General features: G+C 53.9%; 1 protein-coding gene across 1 annotated transcript in view; it reads left to right on the top strand.

The window, feature by feature from the left end:
• The window catches only part of PLB1 (phospholipase B1), a 122,389-nt gene that overhangs the window by 78,975 nt on the left and 21,744 nt on the right, over nt 1-21,670 (top strand). Inside the window, exons 30-44 of the mRNA XM_080814535.1 lie at nt 52-90; nt 636-696; nt 1,563-1,621; nt 2,552-2,625; nt 6,674-6,717; nt 7,319-7,427; nt 8,917-8,968; nt 9,367-9,447; nt 9,971-10,036; nt 10,830-10,930; nt 11,969-12,050; nt 12,717-12,821; nt 13,928-14,023; nt 14,521-14,592; nt 20,346-20,411. Of these exons, the coding sequence (XP_080670661.1) occupies nt 52-90; nt 636-696; nt 1,563-1,621; nt 2,552-2,625; nt 6,674-6,717; nt 7,319-7,427; nt 8,917-8,968; nt 9,367-9,447; nt 9,971-10,036; nt 10,830-10,930; nt 11,969-12,050; nt 12,717-12,821; nt 13,928-14,023; nt 14,521-14,592; nt 20,346-20,411 (1,107 nt within the window). The remainder of the gene's footprint in view (nt 1-51; nt 91-635; nt 697-1,562; nt 1,622-2,551; nt 2,626-6,673; nt 6,718-7,318; nt 7,428-8,916; nt 8,969-9,366; nt 9,448-9,970; nt 10,037-10,829; nt 10,931-11,968; nt 12,051-12,716; nt 12,822-13,927; nt 14,024-14,520; nt 14,593-20,345; nt 20,412-21,670) is intronic.

Raw genomic sequence — 21,670 nt, 5'->3', positions numbered from 1 at the left:
TGCAGGAAGCCAGCGAATTTGCTAGAGTTGCTCACCACCCTCTTCTCACAGGTCTGGCCGTTTCTGAGCACCTACAAGAACAGAGTGCAGGTACGAGCTTGTTTCTTCCTTGTGGCCCTCTAGCCAACAGGGTGGGCAGCCTGCAAGCTGGGACTGGCCCCACAAGGTGCAGGGGGAGGCAATGTGGGTAAGGGTCCTGGTAGGCAGCCAAGGGAGACTAATGCTCTTCTGTAAGGTCTACTGACCTACATCTTCAGACCAGGCAGTGGGCAGGATAAGCCACACTGGTTAACAACCCAGGTGGGACCAGCCAGTCGGACTGCTTCAGAGACCTAGGTGATGAGAGTTTGTGTCCTCATAAGGCTGTAGAATCAGAGATGGCGGGAGTGGGATAGGATTGTTGTGTCAATGCTCTGATTCTTGTACTGGATGGTGGGCAATCTGAACTAGGTTAGCAGATCCCAGCCTACGATCACCTAGGGAGCCTTCTCAAAGTGCCCTTCCAGATCCCTCCCCAGGGTGGGACTCAGGAATCCAGGTGTGTTTGGTGACACTCTCCAAGTGAGTCTGATGCCCAGCCAGCCTCTCCCATCCCTTTCAACCCTGAGATTCTACCATTTGTTCTATGCCTTTAGGGTCATGGGAGCCATCTGCCATGTAGGGACAGAGCCCCTTCTTCCTCGACACCCACCTCAGGTAAACCCCTTATGACACATCAGAACCAGGGCAGCTCCACAAGCACTCGGAGGCCAACGAGCGCTCTAATACGACTTGGCATGTGTAACTCAATGGCAGCTTTAGGGCTGGGGCTTGCTTCCTGCCTGGGTGGTTGCCTGGAACAGGTCCCTGCTTTGTCCCCCCTCTGCTGTGCAACGATGTCTTTACCCCACAGCACCCAAGGTGACCAGGCGAAGAACTGTTTGCTGCCCTCTCAATTCAGCCTGTTAGTCAGGGACCCCCAGGAGCTCCCCGTTAATGGCCCAGCCTAGTGGCGTGACCTCCCTGAGGCCGAGAGCTGGGGGCGGGGGTGCCCAGGGAGTCCCAGGAGTGAGTCAGCTCTGCGGGGGTGCCCTGAGGCCCCAGGCTCTCTGATCACTGCTCCCTGCAAGAGGGCCAGAAAGTTCCATGGAGGCTTCAAAAGCGATCTGGGACAGGGCAAGGCCTGACATGACTCTTTCTCAGACTCTTGGAGGAAATTCAGAACGCAGCTCTAAATGGGCTGAGCCGCAGACCCTGTAGCTCATCTCACATGGTCGAGAGCCCTGGTGGCCCTGCCCTCAAGGTCACAGCTGGCCTCCCACCCCACCATGCGTAAATTCCAATCTCCCCTCCCCACTGTCTGTCCATCCAGCACCCCCCACCCCTGTTTCTGCACCGCTGTCCCCACAGGCCCAGGATTTGTTTGTTGGGTCTTTTCTGAGGAAACCCATCATATAACCTCTGTCTCCATGGCCCAAACACACGAACAGGTCATGCCTCTGGTCCTGCTTCAGGTCAGAAGCCCTAGACTCTGACTACCAGTTCCTTCCCCCCAACTCAAGTGTGTCCGCTTGTCTTTCCAGTGCACGCCCTGAGACCGGCAGACATCCAAGTCGTGGCTGCGCTAGGTGACTCCCTGACTGTAAGGGTGCTTGGGCCCCAGGTGGAGGGTGGGGAAGTTGCACCTGTTGATCCCAGGGCCTGTGCCCCTGACTTCTGCCCCTAGCCTGGCCCTATCCACCCCAGAGGGTGGCAGTGGTTTGGTTTTGCAGTCGCTTTCTCAATCAGGTGTGCAAGGGGACATCTTTTTCAGGAGCGAACTGAATTGTCTCAGATAGTGGAGGTTTTAAACACCTCACAATTGGTTTTTTTAACAACTGCAAAAAAGATGTCATTTCAACTCAAAATAATCTTCTGAACCCACGTGTGTGGGTGCTCCTTCCCCTCTGGATTACACTTGAGGAGTAGCTCAGACCCTCACATATATTCTGTCCGTGCACCTGCGTGCAAAGCAGGAGACTCCACAACCGTGGCTTGAGCTCTGCTGCGAATTTCCAAGAAATAGGGCTCCAACCCTCCCAGATGACCACTTTCTGGCAGCACTTTTGAGGCCACAAGATTGCCTTACAGAATGTCCCAGAGGGAAAGAGGAGAAATGTGACGTTTATGAGAAGCCTGCCCGCTGCGGTCCACTCCAATCTACAGATAGGCTCCTTCATGCTTCTAAGAGAAGTCCGGAGCGTAGGGCTTGCAGTAGTAATACGGCCATGTCTCATACATACAAAGCGCTTTGGAGTTTGCAAAGCTGTTTTTGCCACCATGATCGGATTTCATCATCAGAGCAATCCTGTGGGGACCAGAGCTCAGCAAGTCATGTCCTCAGGTCAGCTAGGAGGCAGCTGAGAGGCAGGGAAGGCAAATGACTGGAAAGGAACATGGGAGAATGCAAGCCTGCTCTCGGGCTCCCGGCCCAGGGTCTGCTCACGCCGCATGATGAATGCGTTGGGAACTGCCCGCCTCCCTTTCCTCTGACTTACTCATTTTCCTATGGATTTTGGTGTGTTTTCAAAAGGCTGGCAATGGAATTGGCTCCAAACCGGATGACCTTTCTGACGTCACCACGCAGTATCGGGGACTGTCATATAGGTAATGCTAACCCTTCACCCCCCTCCCGCCCCAGGCTCACCCCCAGAAATTGGGTGAGGGGATTGTCTCTTGTAAATGTGTAAATACTGAGGAGCCAGGACTGGATCTGGAAGGGGTTTCGGAACGAAAATTGATGTATTTCTGCAAAATGTGACCATAGGGTGAGTAGAGAGGATATTTTATGGTTGATAACTTTTTTTTTTTCTTTAATTGTACAGAAGAAGAAAACCAGGGTTCTTGTCAGACTCCTGGGTCAGCAAATCCAACATGAAATGCACCTGAAAAGCTCCAAACCTCTGAGTCTTCACCTGACTGTTTACATGTCTGTGTGCACGTGGAGATCTCCGTCTGTTCGCTGTCTCTATGTATTTGTTCATGTCATTCTGTGCTCACACCTCTGCCTTCACATATATGTTCACGTCTGTCCAGAAAACTCTGAAATGCAACACACCACTTCAGAAGGAGAGGACTTACCAGCCTTGAGCCCTCCTGGGTGCCTGCACCAGACCTAGCACTGAGCCGGGTGGGCGAGGGGGTGGACGGGAAGCGCCCGCAAATGCTCGAGCTCCATGGGCAGGTGCTGCTCGAAAGTGAGATGTCTGAGGGCCACAGGGATAGAGAGGTCAGTATAGGAAAGCTCCCAGAGAAGGTGGGGGTTGACAGATTAGCAATCAGATGAGAATAGCTTTCCAGACCAGAGGTAGAAAAGCTCAGAGTGGGTAGGGTGAGTGGTTGGGTGTGGGTGGGTGTTCTTCAGTTTTTTTCTTTTCCAGTGAAATTCGTGTTTATGTGTATTTCACGGTCATTGGCAATTAGCTCAGAATTCCAAACAACTAGAACAAGGCCAGCCAGGAGAGGGCAGAGTGCTAAGACGTTTTACAGCCACTTCACGTGCTTGCCTCCTCCCTTCTTCTGCCCAGTGAATTCAGATGGAAAGTTTCTTCTGGAAAAGTGAGAGGGAACAGGGTGGGGACAGTTGAGATGAGGGCAGTTCTCTGGCCAACCCTGAGGACAGCCCCAGAAGGGAAGGTGTGCCTGGGTGGGAGGAAGGGAGAAAGGACCCTAGGAATGGGGAGCAGGAGGACATCAGCCGCTCTGGTAAATGCCTCCCGGCTCCCCTGGGCCCCCACTTTTCCCCATTCCCCCCCCCCCCCCCCGCTGGGTAGAGGGCCTCTGGTGGGCTGCACAGAACAGAACAGAGTCTTGTCTCCTGACCACCGTGCCCCAAATGTTACTAAGGCTGCGAGAAAAAGAAAAGCCAGAGGGGAAGAAAGCAAGCAGAGCTTATGACATACAATCCAGAAATGGCTTGAGCTGGGCACAGATGCGCTCAGTCTTGGCTCGAGAAGGCAGTGGCTTTAGGTCATAGTGTGGGGAACCGCACGTGGTGGGGTGATGTGGGGAGGCTCACAGTCCAACCAGACAGATTCCTGGCATTCAGATACAAACAGACAATCTTCTGCTAAATGTTTCTCTGTAACAATGAAAACATTCTGCTGTTGCTCTATTTCTCCCTGTAAAGGAGGCCAGGTGTGGCCTGATGTTTGAATCTTCTGTTCCTAGTCGAAAGCCTTGCCCAGTCCATGGCTGCTATACTTTAAAATCCCTTGTTCTAAATGTTTCAAATACCTGCCCCAAGGTCCACATGTGTTTATGATGGAAACTTGATCAGAGCCTGAGATACGGGTTTGACACTTGGGTAGAATAGACTGGTGTTTCCCAAAAAGTATTCCACAGAACATCAGCCCCCAACACATTCCTAAAGAGGGCAAAATTATTTACACTGGGGAGGGAACATTACCCACCATAGCTGCCTTGTGGAGAACTCACATGTATGTATGTTATCATTAAAGGCTCTGAGAAGCCCTGCAATGAAGGAATGTGTTTAAATTGTATCTGTTTAATCCTATGTTTCTCTTAATCCCAGAATCCTTTCTTTGTTCACAAAACCTGTCAGCATCCCCTGGGCAATGTCCATGTAGTAGGTTGACCTAAGAAAAGCAATTTTCTGAAGCCATTAAAGCTTCTGGTTTGGAAACAATAGGCAATGCATGGTTCCAAGTAAATGAAGACTGTAATTTGAGCCTCTTCCTGTAGGAGACAAAGTGGAGAGAGGGGGCCTCATAGAGTCAGACAGGGGAAGATGACCCAGAATTCTTGACCCAGGTGTGTTGCTGTGGGCAGGACCTGTGGGACAAGGCTTGGCGGTGACTATTTCCAAAGCCCTTGACCTGAGAGAACCATACGTCAGGGACTGGTGCCGGCTTTGTCTAGCTTAACTGTGTGCCAGGGCCAGAGATCTCTGGAGCATTGCTGCCTTTGTTGTTGTTGTTGTTGTTGTTGTTGTTAAAATAAGTTTGCTTCTTTGGTATCAAAGGACCAAAGTAAAATTTGCTTACAAAAAAAAAAGCTTCTTAAAAAAATTAATTTGGTGTTCAATCTTACTGAAACTCCTTCCACAAGTCATTAAGTGTCTACTCTGTAATTCTCTGTGCACTGTGGGTGACAACAGATGAACAAAACCCAGCCTTTGAGCTCATGGTTTAATATAAATTGCATTAATCAGAAGGCTCTCACACTAACTAGCTGTTTCGTATGGGTCTCTTTTCTTTCATGTGTCACATAGTTCTCAACGAAATGAGGGCTTAGATATTTCTGTTCGTCCATCTTTATTTGTGTAATTCTCTTTCTCCTAGAAATGTTCACTCAGAGATTTCTAGAGCCTGCTAGTCTTGATCAGCTGCGGGACTTGTTTTAGAACAAAGATACTTTTAGACAAATGACAGTAGGAAGTACTTGATGTGTGCGTGTAGGTTTATCTCCATGTTCGTGTTTATATGTTTAGTGAAGAAGAAAAGGAGGCAGAGTGAGAACACAGTGACTGGAGGAGGTATATGGATTTCTAATTCCCTTTCAAGTACAAAGTGTTCTGAGTAAACACTTTTAGTTGCAAGAAAGGAAGACCAGGTAGTAGCTGAAGCAGTTAGCTTCAGGCACAGTTGGAGTAGAATCAGAAGCTTGAACAAATGTCCAACCACTGGCCAAGTTGGGTTCGACATCAGATGGGAGATGGGAGAGAGATGCACCTGAGTCAGGTGATGGCAGAGCTCACCTGGCTTCTTTTTCTCCATCACCTGGGGCTGCCGTGCCCCAGACTCGGCTGCCCTCATCTGAAAGAGTTGTCTTCATCCCAAGCAATTCCTTGAATGAAGACGAGCCATGACTTTGATTCATGGCCTGTCCTTTGGAAGTCCGTGCTGGTGGGCTGGCTGCAAACACGGTGTTCTCAAAATCCATTGGCCTGGAATAATATGCTGGCATTGAGGAAGGAAGTGTGGGGAGAAAAAAACAAAACAGTAAATACAGTGCATTTGAACATTGGACTTTGTTCAAATGGAAGTACTTCTCTCCGGGCCTCCCACATGTATTCAATTTAAATGCATGAAAGAAAATGTAATCTTGAATGGGTCTTGAGGTTAGATTGAACAGCATGAAACTACATCCAAGTAGGTAAAATCAGATTAGGCATTGGAAGGCAGTGAGAGACCTTCTGGTGAAACTCCCAGTGGAATTGGCCTCCCCACTGGGCAGAGAAGAGTTAATCCATTTTCCAAAAACTTGCAGCTCAAGCTGGTTTTTAGTTACCTTTCAGAAGTTCATTAACCTCTATGCACCTCAATTTCCTTTTCTGTAAAATGGGAATAGTTGCATCTGTATCAGAAGCTTGTTTTTTGGGAGGTGTCAGGTATCTAACTTAGAGAATCTAGGGCGTGCGGGCACATAGTACATGCTCAGCTAAGTGCTTTCCTTCCTGATTTGGTGGAAAAAAGAAACAGCTCTTTTTTGCCTTCAAATCCTGTTTGTTGGGGGGAACCAACACTTTGGGAAATGCAGACTTTCTCAAGAGTTTCTCCAACACAAAGAGACCAATGGGTCTGGCACATCTTACAGGGGCTGATGGTTCGGGCACTAAGAAAGATGGGGTGCTCTTTCACAAAAGCCCAAGTATTGATTCACTCTTTCTCCCTGGTGTGTTCACTCCCTACAGTTCAGGAGGGGACAACTGTCTGGAGACCGTGACTACCTTACCAAGTAAGTAACTGCCAGGGGCTTGAGTCTGTTCACTGGTTCCCCCTGAGCCCCGGCTTCCTAAGAATGTCCCAGCTAAGAAAGGAGGAAGTCGTCTTGCATACTGCCATTGAGCAGGGGCAGAGGCCCAGGGACAGGTAGCTGAAAGGGGTGTCCTAAATACTCTATTTGGAGCCCCGAGGCCTGGGTTCAAGTCCTGGCTCTTCTCTGTACTTGCCAAGTGACCTAGAGCGAGTCTCCAAACATTCTGAGCCTCAGGTTCTTTCAATGGTCCAGGGAGTGCAGAGACCATCCAATGAGATCGTGAATATGCCCTGCACTGTGAAGGGATGGGAGGGAGGGACAGAGGGATGGAGGGAGGGAGGGAAGAAGGGAGAGGAGGGGAGGGGAGGGAAGCTGAGAGGCCCTTCCTGCCTTGGCCCACCGTGTCATCAGGTCATTTCCGCTCAGAGAGCCCCAATCCCTGCCAGGCACACACCACCCCCCAACCACCCCAGCTGCATGAAGATGGTAAAAAACCCACTCCGGGGAGCCCAGAGCAGAAAAGATACCCTGCCCTTCCCTCTTAAATTCTCCGTGTCCTGTTCACCCCCTGCTCTTCCAGACATCCTTCGGGAGTTTAACGGAAATCTCACAGGCTACGCAGTGGGCACGGGCAATGCCAATGACACAAATGCATTCCTTAATCAGGCTGTTCCCGGAGCAAAGGCTGAGTATGGCATTTGGGGAAGAGGGCCTGTTGGGGGGGGTGGCGATGAGGGGGAGGTATGTGGTCCTCTTTGAGATGGTGAGCCTGACCTCCACGTGCAAAGGGGACATTTCTCCATTTATAGCAATGATCTGGGAGGTCTTCAGCCACTCTCTTCCCTGGCTGCCTCTGTGACTAGGGCTGCAGCAGGGAGGCCAGAGAGGCTGCCATGGGACAGGAGCCAGGGCCCTAGACGCTGAACTCCTGACCTCGCTCCTTGGGCGGCATGTTCTAATCATGCAACTAACCGACTAACCTCATCCAAGTTCTGATTCTCACCACGACATAATGGTGCTAGAGAGATATGCTCCTCCCAAGAGTCACAAGTGGCAGTTCCCCGAAAAGATCCGGGAGTGCCAACAAATGAATAGGCAAGCCAGAATCTCCAGCCTTGGAGGCTCCTGGGGCAACGCGCCATGGCCTATCCCTAGGGCCCTCTGGAGTGAGTAGGAAATGCAGTTGAGAAGCTGGAGGCAGCTGAAGCAGGACTGCTCAGCCCCCCAGGGTGGTCTTGGGAGGCCCCTCACCTTGCTCTTAGTGGCCCCCGCAGCCCGGGTTTCCTTGCTTCTGGCCTGGCCATCTGGGCCCCCAACACACTGTCACTCCCCCCACCTCAGCTCGGGCCCACGCCTTTCTAGCTGATGGGCACTGCCTGCCAACCTGGGAAGACCCTTCTTGGCAATGAAAACATCTGGGGACAGATGGACCCAGTGGCAGTTCCCAGGAAATCACCGTGCCATGGATCCGTCTCACCCAGACCCATAACGGGGGCCAGAACTAGTAGGGAGCTCGGGATGTGTAAGATCTAGTCTTTCCATGATTTATAAACCCTGGCATGTATACAGTGTATACTTACTCCCCCACCTCTTTCTAAAAGAAGTATCTGGCTAAGTTTACTGAAAAAAGATAACACAAGGAACAGGGACATAAGTGAGAAAAGTCACAGCCACTGGTGGCAGGGGGATGGGGAAGAAGCAACCGGGTCAGGAGGAGCATTTCTGCAGTTCTTCTGCCTGACTATCAGACTCTCAGCTTCCTGGCAGCCAGGGGGAAAAGAGGAAGTATGCTAAAATGCTAAAATCTTCATAGATCTATTTTCATCACCTAGACTAGTCCTGCAAAGGAGACAAATGGTTTCCCAACATGGAACCCTAAATGACACATCGCATATGGAGTCCTAGAAAGGAGACCACAAGTAACAAATAGAGTTGACAGTACCCTAGACTGTGTGGCTTAGGACAAACAGATAATTGGCACCCATAATTGGCTTTTCAATGGGTTATTTGTTGTAATAACTTTCCAGAACAGGCAAGTGGCTCCTTGTCCGTGAACCTAAGGGTCTCTGGCAGGCCAGGCAATGGGGATAAGGCCATGGAAACCTCCAGTTCAGGCTCTGTAGAAGGAAAAACCCAGGCACTAGTTCCCCCAAAGGACTGCTTTCCTCTCCTTCCCAGGGAACTTATGAGCCAAGTCCAGACTCTGGTCCAGAGGATGAGAGATGACCATGTGAGTCGAATTTACAGTTATTTTTAAACACTAATTTTCTAACCCACTGAAGTCCCCAAATGGAATGGTCCACCATGAAAACAGTGAGCCATGGCACTCTAGAGGCGTTTAAGCCATGGCAGGACAGCCTGTGTCCAAGGCCCTGGAGGACATTACATCCACGGCGGTGGGGGGTGGGGGAGTGGGCTGCCCCTGATCACAATGATCTAAAACGTCCCTCCTGATGCTAAGGTTCTGTGGTCCATAAATAAGCTTCCAAAATTCTTTCAGCTCTGAGATTCTGATTCCATTATTTTGAGTGGGCAAGGAAGTCTTAGAGGGCTGAATGGATTTCCTAGGGCTGTGGCATTTTTGTTTGTTTGTTGGAAGTCACCGAGCATTTTCCTTCTCCCGTGTAGAGAGTGAATTTCCACAAGGACTGGAAGATCATCACTGTGCTGATTGGAGGCAGTGATTTATGTGACTACTGCACAGATTCGGTATGGGGGGTCGGGGCGAGGGGCAGGCAGGCCCACTCATTGTTCCTGACATTGACCGGGAGGCCTTGGAGGTCCTCTTGGAGACTAGTCCCTTGAATCGACCCTAGGATTGTCCAGTGATGATTATCCTCCTCTTATCCCGTAAGCCTCGGGTTTCTGCCTCCACCCACCTCCGTGTCCCAGCAACTGTGAGGTAGCAGGTGGCAGGAATGGGGCTTCTAGTCCCCTCTTACAATTCCTGAGAACTCAGGAAGTGGAGAAACTGTGAACCCCGGCAGTGGGAAGGGGGGACCCGCACGTTCACTCCTAAACGGAAGCTCTGGCTGAAGGTTCCAGGCTTCTGGCTGTCCCATCCCTGATAATAACGAGGAACCAACTGCTCAGATTCTGACATGATGAGCTGGTCAGAGGGAGAAGGCAGAGGAAGAAGAAGTCCTGGGGGAGGAACCCACGGGGGGTCTTCAGCTGCCCCGCTGCCCCCTCTCCCGAACCAGCTCCTCCTCTCCCTCCTATGTCTTCTCAGAATCTGTATTCTGCAGCCAACTTTTTTGACCATCTCCGCAACGCCTTGGACATCCTGCATAGAGAGGTGGGTGGAGGCTTGGACAAGCTGGACGCAGCTCAAGCATGTGGGTGGGGGGAGGGAGGATGGGGGAAGGCAGGTGAGACATCCCCTCCCTGAAGGAGACAGCCAAGGGCACAGGCGCCTCCCCTCTCCAGAGTTTGGGGAAACCTCTTCCACTTGGAATCATCACAGAAGGATCTCAGGCTTGATGAAAAGGCAGCTCATCGCTGCCTGCCCTCCTCTAACCCCCCAGCACCTGAGACCTTCCCTTGTGGCCACAGCAGAGTGCCCCCCGTGCTGCCCACTGAGCCATAGGCTGTATCTAGAGCAATCCCTCTCTGGTCCTGCTCCCAAGAGCTTGTTGCCTTTCCACCCCCTGACACAGACAAGGGGTTCCAGCTGCCCAGGGGGAGCCCTCCTACTATCCAGTGCTTCTCGGGGTGGCCGCGTCCCCAGGCCTGCTCAGCAGAGCTGGTCCATGTTGGGCTGGAGGGAAATGGCAAATAGGGCACCCGGCTCAGCCAGTCAGAAGCTCACTAGCTGATGGCCGAATGGAGCAGAGCTGTCGGCCTTTAGACTCTGGTCCGCCATGTTGTCCCTGCCAGGAGGTGCCGCTCCCCCCACCCCCCTGCCGCAGCCCGCAGCGGGCGGCATAGCCAGCAGGGCCCTAAGCAGTGATGCTGTGTCCATGCCCCCCAAAAAGCACACTCAGGGACACGTGAGCTGGAGTTCTGTAGGGAGCCATTTCTCAGGGCCCTAAGGCAGCTTGAGGAAGAAGGCCCCAGGGCCCCTCTCTCACCTGCGGCCTTGCCCATAGGTGCCCAGAGCCCTGGTCAACCTTGTGGACTTCCTGAGCCCCAGCATCCTGCGGCAGGTGTTTCTGGGCAATCCAGACAGGTGCCCTGTGGAGCAGGCCAGGTAGGCAGGGGCTGGCCGCCCCCCCTCCCCTTCCCCCCACCCCTGCCAGAGAAGCACTGTCCTCCTGGTCTCGCTTTCACAGTGATGACTCTTCGGGGTCTCTGTGACTGGGTGTGTCCATGGATCCAAGTCTGCAAAGGGGGTCTTGTGTCAGGACCACCCCCTTCTGAGAAGCTGGAGATGGGCTCCCCCCTTCCCCAACCTCAGGATGCCACAAGGGAGCCCTGTGACATGGGAGCCCCAAGGGAAAGGGTCAGGGCTGGAACCAAGGCTGGCGTTTGAGACACAGCGTGGCCCAGCCAGCAAAAAAGGGAAACGTGTGGTTGTATACATACATGGTCGGATTGAAACAGAAAGTAGGGAAACGATGCACATCATTCGGTGACCTTTATGGGGAAGGAGCACAACCGGGAGACTTCAGATGGGAGTGTTCTGTTTCTTAAGTGGGGTGAGCGGCACGTAGGTACGTGTTTTATTTGTCTTCCTACCTCATACTTTCATTTGTTTCTTTAACAAATAGTTTTACAGAAACTACTGTGCGCCCAGCACTATTCTCAGTGCTTGAGAGACAATACCAGTTTTAACATGAAGTGTATTGCATGAGCATGAAATAATTCATGATAGAATTCACCCAGATTTGTTCTGAATGCACAGTTCATGATGAAGGGGGATGCTAGGATGAGCTAAGGAGGCATGTGAGGGCAGGAGCTTCAGAGACCCCCAAATACAAGCTCTGATGCCCCAGGATGCATTTTACTTTTATTCTTAAAAATTAAACCTCAGATTTTCATTGCCTAAGTTCATTTGTTCCGTGTACTTTGCCGCAGGCCCAGTGCCTGCCGTCCGGTGTTTGTGTTCTATCGCTATGAGAGGCTGCTCGCTCGCCCGCCCTCGGGACTTTGTCCAGTCCCTGTGTCAGGCCTCGAACCTGCCCCTGAGAATGAGCATCAGAGCCCCAGGGCCCCTGTGCTCCTAAGCCAGGGCTCAAAAGAACCACCCCACGGAGCTGGGCCCTCCCATCTCCCCCTCTTTGTGCAGCATTTTATGTAACTGCGTTCTGACCCCTCGGGAGAGCTCCCAAGAGCTGGCCAGGTTGGAGGCCATCAGCCAAGCCTACCAGGTGAGAACAAGAAGGGCGCCACCACGGGGAGCGCTCTCCCCCTACTCGGTCAACACACCCGCACTCAGGGAAGGGAAGAGCTAGTCCGGGTTGGAGGGACGTCACCCTCTGGGCCCCTTCCTCTGCCCCACCTGGCGGAAGTGTCTCAGGCTGCTCTGTTAGAGTCATCCCAGAGGAATCCAGGTGGCAAAGACCTCCAGGCCCACCTGCCCTCGTGGCTTAGCCCCATGCTTGGCCTAAAGAGGTCAGTGGCTCCGAGTGCCCCGAGGGTGGGCCTGCCCCTTCCCTGCAACCCCGGGGACTCCCTTCCTCCCCTCCTCAAGAGACAGTCCACGCAGGCACGAATAGGGAGGCAGCTGGTCCTGAGCCCCCAGGGGCCCCCTGGAGACTCTCCCCAGCTTCTTAGCCCCTGTGGGACTTCTTGCCTTGGCCTTCAGAGCTGGCGGTTCACTCAACAGCAAACCCAAAGGTGAACCAACCTGTTTCCAATTCTCTGAAGAGATTTGCCATCACATGTGTCTGTGTTCTCAGGGGAAGGGTTGAGTCACCCTCTTGGGTAGGGAGATGGGGGCAGGGGTATCAGCCACCACACCCTGGCCTCCCCCCAGCAATTCCCCCCGGGCGGCCCCGGGGCCTGTGCTGAGGGCAGCCTGCGTGTGTCCGCAGAGCAGCATGCGGGAGCTGGTGGAGTCCGGCCGCTATGACACCCGAGAGGACTTCTCTGTGGTGCTTCAGCCCTTCTTCCGTGACGTCCGACTTCCCCTCCTGGCGGTAGGCTCCCTGCCCTGCCGGCTGGGGATCCTGGGAAGGAGGAGGAAGAAATTCAAGGCAGAGATGCCGAGGGCTTTCCCGAGCGAGCGTGTGACAACGATGGGAAAGACACAGGTGGCTCTCCAGAGTCTGGTCTCGTGGCACAGCCTCCCGGAACACCTGAGCTGTGTTCCTCGAGGCAGCCTGATGTGGGATGCGCTCATTACTGTGGACAGCAGCCCCCACTTTGTGGAGCACCCCTCCCCCCACCAAGCCCTGTGTTTGCCTAGGTAAACCGTTCACAATGACCTTGCCATGAGTTTCTTCATCCCCAGGTAACAGAGGCTTAGAGGTATGCAGAATCCTTCCTAAAGTCACACAGGGAATAAGGGACAGAGAGGCATGGGTTGGACATATCCAACTTCAGATGATTCCCTTTCTGTCACCCACCCACCACTGAAGTACTGAAGGAGGGTGCTGGGGACTGGGGTCTCCGCACCCCTGGCCATGCTCTCCCCCTGACACTTGGAGGAAACGAGCTCTATGAGCTCACCAGGGTGGGGACTCAGTTCTCTCCTCCTGAGCCTCCATGCCTAGATGGAGGGAAGCTGGAAGAAGCCTTGGGCACCCCTGATCACCTCCAGAGAGATGTGGGTGGCAGGTGTCCCCATGTTGACTTTGCCCAGCCTGTCCCCAAGCTCTGCCCTGTTCTCCCCACCAAAACCACTAGAACCAGCTGGCCCAAGGCTGGGAAGTAGCTTTTCCTGGCTGGCTGGCCAAGAGCTCCTCAGGGACTAGAATCTCATTCCCTAGACCATGGCATGGGCTAGGGCATTGCACAACTGTGCCTAAAAATAAATATAATGCTTTTAAAACATATTAAATAAGGGGAATTATGGGGCCAGAAAGGAGGGTGGGGGTTGGGGTCACCCAAGGCTGTTAATCTATGGGATTGTTCTTCTTTCCCTCTCAAGGTGACACGGTCCTGTAAAAGGCCAGTGGCCTGGAACTTCTCCAGCGGGAGGGGGGCACTGAGTGGTCAATCGCAGGGGTCAGGCCGACCAGCTGCAACCCCCTCTCTACCCTCTGTACCAATAGGATCTTGAAGAAATCCGTTTCTCTTTCAGGATGGGCGCCTGGATATGTCCTTCTTTGCTCCAGACTGTCTCCACCCAAGTCAGAAATTCCACTCCCAGCTCTCCAGAGCCCTTTGGGTCAATATGGTAAAATCAGTGGGGGCATCCCTGGGTCTCTGGGGCTCTAGTCTGGCAAAGCAGCAGCCCTACAGAACGAGGCTCGCTCCTGGCCTCCCTTTGTAGGCACGGTAGAAAGGAGCAGCGGCTGGCACGTCTCTAGAAGTCTGTAGAACTGAAAATATGCAGTCCTTAGTTTTCCAGGATCAACTTCCCCCTCTCCTTTGCCCTTTGACCTGGGAGGAGGGGGCTCTCCGAGGAAGGCAAGACCCCTCCCCCTTATTCAACATTCTCCACGTGCCAGGCGCTGGGTGAGGCCGGGTGAAATGTGTTCCCCAAGCCTCTCGGCAGCCCTGCCAGCCAAGCTCTAGGACTTTGCGAGGAAGGGAGAGGCTTGCCCAGCGCCCCACAGCCAAGCTAGATGAGGAAGCCAACCCCCCTGACATCAGGCTGGGAGCTATCTCCGCCGCAAGGTGCTGCCAAGGGAATGCTCACTTCAGCGGGCCTGTCTTGTCTCCCCCCTGTAGCTTGAACCACTAGGAAAGAAAACAGAGAGCCTGGACCTGGCAGCAGATATAGCCCTCTCCTGTCCCACGCAGGTAATGGGGGAGGACGTGCACCGCCCCTCCCCAGAGCCCGCAGCTCAGACCTCGTCCTCCCCTGGTTCGGCAGCACAGCCCCTGGACTGGGCGAGTGGGCGGGCAGGAGAGCTTCGGAGGATGGGAGGGGGGATCGGAGGGGTTCGGAGGACAGGAGGAGATGGAGTAGAAGCCCTTCTTTGAGAATGGGAGAAGCGGGTGGGAAGGGAAGCCTGGGCCCCAGCAGAGGCAGAGGACCAGGATAAGAGCCGTGGGTTCCTGGCGGGGCGGGAGCGGGGGCGCCAAGAAGCCAGAAGTGTGGCTGGAAGGCTCATTTTGGCAGCAGCCCTTGGGGCCCATGGGCGAGTCTGCCCGAGGGTCAGAAACCGTAGTGAGAAGCCAGCCAGCTCTGAGGTTGTGGTTGGTGGACTGAGAGCCTGGAGGGTGAGTTCCCGGCAGGGATAGGGTCAAGGAAGAGAGCAGCCGAGAGCACAAGCACAGGGAGCTGCATGGAGGAGGGGCTGGGAAGACCAGCCTTGCCACTGGGCTCGAGGAGGCAGCTCAGGGCTCCTTTTAAGGAGGAACATGTAAGTGGTGGTTCAACTTGATTTCGGGCCTAGGGTGGGGGCAGGTTCGTGTTCCCACTGCTTTCGGCTCCCTTTCCTAGGCCCTGTCTTTATGGTTTTTTAACCAAATAAGGCTGAAGCCAGATGGCCCTCAGTGGCTATAAAAGCAGAAGGACCTGACCCCGTCTGGGAGGCTGGGTTTCCCCCCTGGGGTCAGGCTGCCTCAGCCTCTCTCCCCCTCCCAGCTGAGCAGCAAATGGGCCTGCAGCTCCCCCCTGTGTCTGCCAGGGCTCCAGACAGGATGGGCACCCCTGCCCGCACCCATGCCCCCGCGCCCCGAGCCCAGAGCCCAGCCTCTGTCCCCAACAGGAGAGCAAGGGCTATGGGAGGAAAGGATGGGGAAGTGAGGCCGGGGGAGTGAAGGGCTCAGTTCCTGGGTCTAGAGCTCAGAGGGAAGGAGTAGTCACATGAGGTAACGCAGATGCCTCCAGCTGGAGGGCCCGACCCAATCCTAGGGGACCTACCGGGCCAGGTGTGAATGGTTTAATTTCTAGATCCTGAGCCTGTCCAGGAGTGTTTTGGGGGAAGGACCAGGCAGCCTGGGTAGTGGGGGCATTTGGGGACTCAGAACAGTGGCTGGAAACCATACTGGAGGTAAGCATTTGAGTGTTTAAACAACCTATATGACCATCCTGAAAACCAGCCACGGAAAATCCTCTCCAATCTGTCGATTCTCCTGCCATTCAAGAGTAAAAGTAATAACAACCGGTTCCAGGGAGCTGTCCTGTTCCCTCCCTTCCCCCAGAAACATGTATTAAGTACCAGGCTGGAGCCTCGGCACCTGGTCAGGGAGGACCCGGTCACCACCACGGTCACCAGGGGCCTCGAGGTCACCTGAGCCACTCGCTGTCCCAGACTAGGCAAGGAGCCCCAAAAGGGTGTGACTCTAGCCACAGCGGGCTCTGCTCCTCCTTCTGAACAGAGCCTGACTGAGCCATTGGTAAGCGGAGGAGAGCAAAGCCAGCCTCTTGGAGCGAGCCATAGAAGCCCAGCCTGGGAGAAGCCGTTGCCAGGCAACCCCATTCCAAAAGGATCCATCTGTTGGCCAGCCCCGCTCCCTCCCCTGTGCCTTAGAGCTCTGTAGAAGTCCGCCAGCATCTCCGTGTGAGCTGACAGGGGCCAGGCGGCACATATTTTAGTCCTCGGGGTGTCTAAACATAGAGGCAACAGACAGGACCCAGCGGAGAGGAGGGGGCCGGGATGGAGCCTCCTCCCTGCCCCTCCGGGCTCCTCCCCCTGCTGCAGCTTGTCAGCCAGGCTGGCCCGGCCCTTAGCCTCACTCCCTGGATTTCTGTTAGACTTCTGATCAGCCGCCCCCGTGGACTGTGACCATTGTCCCCTTTCAGCTCTCACTGCCTTCCCTAACCCAGGGCAGCTGGCTGTGGCTCCTCCTCGGGCTTTGAAGACCCACAGTCTTCTCCCTCCGCTCTTATTCCTCTGACCTACTCTGAACACTCATCAGGGTGAACCATGGCCTCCATGGCCTCTGTGAAACCCATTTCCGAGGGCATTCCTAGCCGCAGTGCCTCCCCGATGGTGCCGTTCTTCTAGCTGCTGTCCCTTCTTGTCTCGAAAATGGGGACAATCTCCCACTGCCATGTGCCACCTCTATTCTGTTTTCCCTCTCTCCACGTCCCCTTGCTCTGAGGGTTGTCTGTTTCCACGGTTTCCTGGTAAATATCTGTGCGCAGGACCACCTGTGTCTTCACCTCTCCTTTCTCAAATTCCAGTTCTGTTCTTCTCACCTTTAAGGGAGCTTCCCACCTGGGATGCCCTGGGTGGTGTAAGGTTGCCCCGAAGGTGACTTAAATGTATTATCAGGGGACCAACAAGAACAGAGCCCCAGAGAGAGATGGGAGGGGGGCACAGAGAAAGAGAGAAACTGAAAAAATTTTAAGGGCTATCTCACCCACTCTTTCATCTTTACAAAAAGCAGAGGTCTGTTGTGCTCCCTTATACTTACTTTACCATTTAGCAAGGTTTGTATTTTGAAATACACATGGGGGACACTATCACCTTTTGAATGCTGTGGACTTCTAAGTCTCCTAGCCTGCCTCACCCCACCATCACCCCAAACTCAACACATATCCATCCAAAAACTAATTTTTGAGCCAGAAACATCGAAACAGGGAAGAAGTGTTTGTCTCCCCCACCTCTCTGATCCTCAGGACTTCCCTCTTTCTGTCTGTATCACTGTGGTTTACACAATCCAGCGGGTGTGGGACGGGAGGTGCCCTATCTGATGGGACCCTCCCTCATGCCCCCCACAGGCCCCTTCCTCCCACCCCCGTTCACGTCCTCCTCACAGTGTGTGCTAACAGTCATGTGGCCCTTCCCATCAGAACCACAGAGAGTTCTATAACCCGAGGATCCCGGCAGGGAGGGCCTCAGAGTCCCGTCCACGCACGGGGTCCTGTGGTAGAGGAGTTTCTCCCCTCCCCTCCCCTCCCCTCCCGAGGCACCAGCACAGCCTCTACTGAAGCTCCCTTAGTCTCAGGCAGTGCTTTTCCGACTACCATGTGGCTGCCCATGGACGGGTTGTGAAATCTGCCTCACAGGTCCTGAGCCAGCACACGGGGACTGGCATGGGATCGGGTAGATGTATCCTAGGGCATTCCCTGTCCTTCTGTTATAGCCTCCTTCCTGTCACCGCCACCCCCTTTCCCTGAGCCTTCCTGTCCCTTCCCTCAGCCAGAGGAGTCTTGCAAACCTGGCATGGTACGCATGTCCCCCTGGAACGGACGCCCGCTGGGGGTTGGCACGGGGCTTGACTGTGCCCCCCCAGGGCGGTGTGAGCCACACAGAACACCGCCACTCCTTCACCACAGACCTGCGCACGCGGTAACACGACCAAGAGGGGCCTGACCGTCCCTGCAGGCCGCTGACTCACCTGGCTGACGCACACCAGGAGGCTGTCCTGGCACTGCCCACCCTGCTTCCCAACCCAGGCAGGCCACACCGTCTTTGTAGAACACTCCTGTGCTACGATCATTGGGCTTCACTTCCTTGCCACCGGTGCTCCAGATCCAGCCCACGAGAGCAGTCAGGCTAACTCGAATCTCTTTTTACATGATCTGCTCCACTCTGGGCCCCTAAACCGCTCTGACTCATACATGCCTTATGGTGTCAATGGTCAGTGAAGCAAGCCCCGGGCAACCCCACCTCCTGCTCTGGCTTTGCATCCCACCGCATTCCACTGTCTCCCTGACCTCTGACCCCTTTGACTCCCTCTCCCCTCTCTGGCCCCTCCCCCAACCCTTGGGTCATGTGACCAAATAGACCTTCCAGCCTGACTTTCAGTGCTCCCAGGAGAGCAGGGTGAGCCTTTGCTCTCTGGGTCTTCCCGTGCCGGCCACTCTGCGACTAGCTCCAGCCACCAGCCCCTATTCCCGGTCAGGGCTCCCTTGACAAGGGGGGAATGATAACTAGCGACCCTCCACGCACAGCGTCTCCTCTACGAGGTCCGTACACCCCCTCCAGCCCGATCTTGCAGCCATTCCTCAGCAATTACTGGGCTTACTGGGCACACTGGTCCCTGAGGCTTCACTGTGTCCTGGGGTCTCGTGCTCTCTGCCTGACTGGCACAAGCTTTATAGCCTCCCCTCATCCTAGCACCTGGAGTGGGGCCCTGAACACACGGGGTGCTTCCACCCATGGCCCAGTTAGTTCTAGAATGCTCCCACATTGCCCTCCTCGGATGGTGAATGCTCAGGGACTGCTGTGCAACATCCGCTGGGACAAGCCCGGTTGGCCACGGTGACATGGCGTGGTAAGTCCTCCTTGGCCTTGCACGCTTCTGCCCTCGACCCTGAGTAGTCCTCAGGCCCACGCTTCAGCTAAGAACACCAAGACTCGAGACTCCAGAGGAAGGAGAGACGCTTCGTGGCCCAGGGACCCCGCGTCTGTGCCAGGGTCTGGGAGGGTCAAGGCTACTGCTGAGCGCCTCTCTTCCTCTTCCTCTCTGCCTGGCCTGACCCTAGTGTGAGGACCAGAGCGGAAAGGCCTGACCTGACAGGCACTCACTATCGCTCTCTACCTGAACCGGGTCCCTCCCCCATCCCGGATCTCTGTAGTTCTTCATCCGTAAAATGGGGCCTTTCTGGGGTTGCAAATTCTAGTGCCATGGCAGGTAGAGCACGACTGGGTGAATGGGACCATGTATGGGACAAGAGGAAGGGGTAGGGCCAGAACTGGAGACCCTATACCTCTTCTCAAAGCATTCAGACTCTTCTCCCCTCCCCCCCCCCACTTCTTTTTTAACACCATTCAGGCCCAAATAGGGCAGAGCAAAACAAATGTCTCCTGACTAGAATTAGCCCACAGGCAGTTTGCAACCCCCTGGAACTGATCCCAGCGGCCCCTCCTCCAACACTCTGGTTCTTCTTTCTTATTCCCTTTTTCTTCCCAAACGTTTAGACCAAGGCCCTTCCACTCCACTGAGCACATCTTGGGAAAGTGCCCACAGCCCCGGGGCCACATGTTAGTTCCTGATCTCAGTCTTATTAACTCCTTGCTTCCTATCATTTTCACCTGTTCCCATTACCTTGCTTTTCCCCTGTTTCTCCTTTGCCTGTTTCCTCCTCCTCCCTAACCCTCACCTGTGACAAACAGACTGGGATCTTAACTGGGCTTGTGAGCAGGCTGATGGGGAAGGAGCTGGGTAGGGAAGGAGGAGGATGTTTCAGGATAAACTCGTGGCCGAAATATGTGAAGCCAACGTGAAGGGAGTATGACACGTAGTTCGAAAGAGGCAAAGAAAATTAAAATAAATATATAGATAATCAGTACTTTCTGGAAAAGAAAAAAAATGCTGTCATGTGACTCTTTCGCCGGAGAGATTACAAAGGGAAGAAAACAGATCATTTTGAGGACTGGGTGGATGTTTCACGGCAAGGGGAAAGAGCAAACCCTCGGACCCTGAGTAGAGCACACACAGAACCCTTCTGAGGCCTTTCCCTGTGCACCCTGTGCCAGAGCTGTTATGTAAAACCCTCGAGAGAATGAATTAAATTGCGTTTGTAGGGTTCTTACTATTTACATGCAGAAGAGTCACATTAAATCATTCTGGAGAGCAGGATTTGTAGTCCTCTTTCCTGAGTAACCTTCGATGTCTGATAACCCCTCCCTGTGGTTTCTGTTCTCTTGTAGCATGAGCCCTTCCTGAGAACACCCCGGAACAGTAACTATACTCCCCCCACCAGGCCTGCCATTGAGGTAACTCCTGACACGCACGTCTGCCTCTCTCTCAGGGACAAAGCATTTCTACCTGCCGGTGACTCAGGGTGTGGCACGGGTTTCAGAGTGTGAGCTGAAGCAGAAGCGTACCTTTCTTACATACTAGAAATTGGAATGTTAAAAAAAAAAAAAAAAGTTCCTGAACCATGAAATCCCAGGATTGTCCGAACATGTTCTCAAGTGCTGACTGACATCAGCAACCAGCTAGAGGAAGTACCCGTGGATGGGTTTTTTTCAGTCTTTGCACAGACCTCGTTCCTGATTAGGCAGCTCAGTTTTTCAAGACGGGGGTGGGGGGAGGCCGTGGGTAGTATGTGCTGTAGACTTCCGGTGAGATGGAAGAACCCTTCATTCCAGGGGCTGGACCCAACCGGAAGCGGACACATACCCAGGTGGGCCCCCAGGACTGGCGCCCCACCCCCAGTTTCAGCCAAGCTCCTCTGGTATTTGCAGTCTTGTGGAAGGTCCGGGAGGAATTCAGTCCTCTCGTTGGGGAGTTAGAGGTCATTCCACACTGAGCATCTACTATGTGCCTGGCAGTATCCAAAGGAGACAGAGGAGGAGACCAGACAGATGGGTCCTACCTCTCAAGGAGCCTAGAGTCTATTGGAAGAGGCATCCAGTAAATAGGTCAACATGATCCTGTCAGCTGTGGCGACAGCTCTGAGGAAAGTGATGTGAGGAAGCATGATGGGCCGAGGAAGGGATGGCAAGTTCCCATGAGCTACGCAGGTCAGGCCGCTCTGAGGAGGCGAGCTGAGAGGATGTGCACGATGAGAAGACTCTGGCCATCTGGGGAGGCAGAGCTGGAGTCCCAGGCAGGACCACGAGTGCAAAGGCTTGGAAGTGGGGCTGAGTTCAGGTATCGGGGGAGAGAAAGAAGGTCAGAGTGACTGGTGGGCATGGGAATAAGGTGGAGTGTGGGGTGATGAGATCGGAAAGGTTGTCAGGGCCCAGGTCACATGGGATCCAAATCCCTGAGGAAGAAGACGGGGCTTTAGATGGAGGGATGTGGAAAGCCATCGGAGGTTGTGGGAGAGGGGGACACCATCGGCTTCACCTGGTTAAAAGATCTCCCTGACCCGAGTGGCAGATGGATTGAGAGCAGCAGGAACAATTGAGGAAAGACCTTTTAAAAGCCAGCCGAAGTACTGAGACTAACTTATATGAAATTATTGAAGGACTGTTAGATGCAGAGCTCTGGGGGGTGAGCCATGACATCTCCACGGCTGGGTAAT

The sequence above is a fragment of the Martes martes genome (genome assembly GCF_963455335.1).
Source record: "Martes martes genome assembly, chromosome: 9".
Taxonomy (NCBI): Eukaryota; Metazoa; Chordata; class Mammalia; order Carnivora; family Mustelidae; genus Martes; species Martes martes.
The sequence above is the reverse complement of the archived record's forward strand: the minus strand, read 5'-3'. Positions and strand labels throughout refer to the sequence as shown.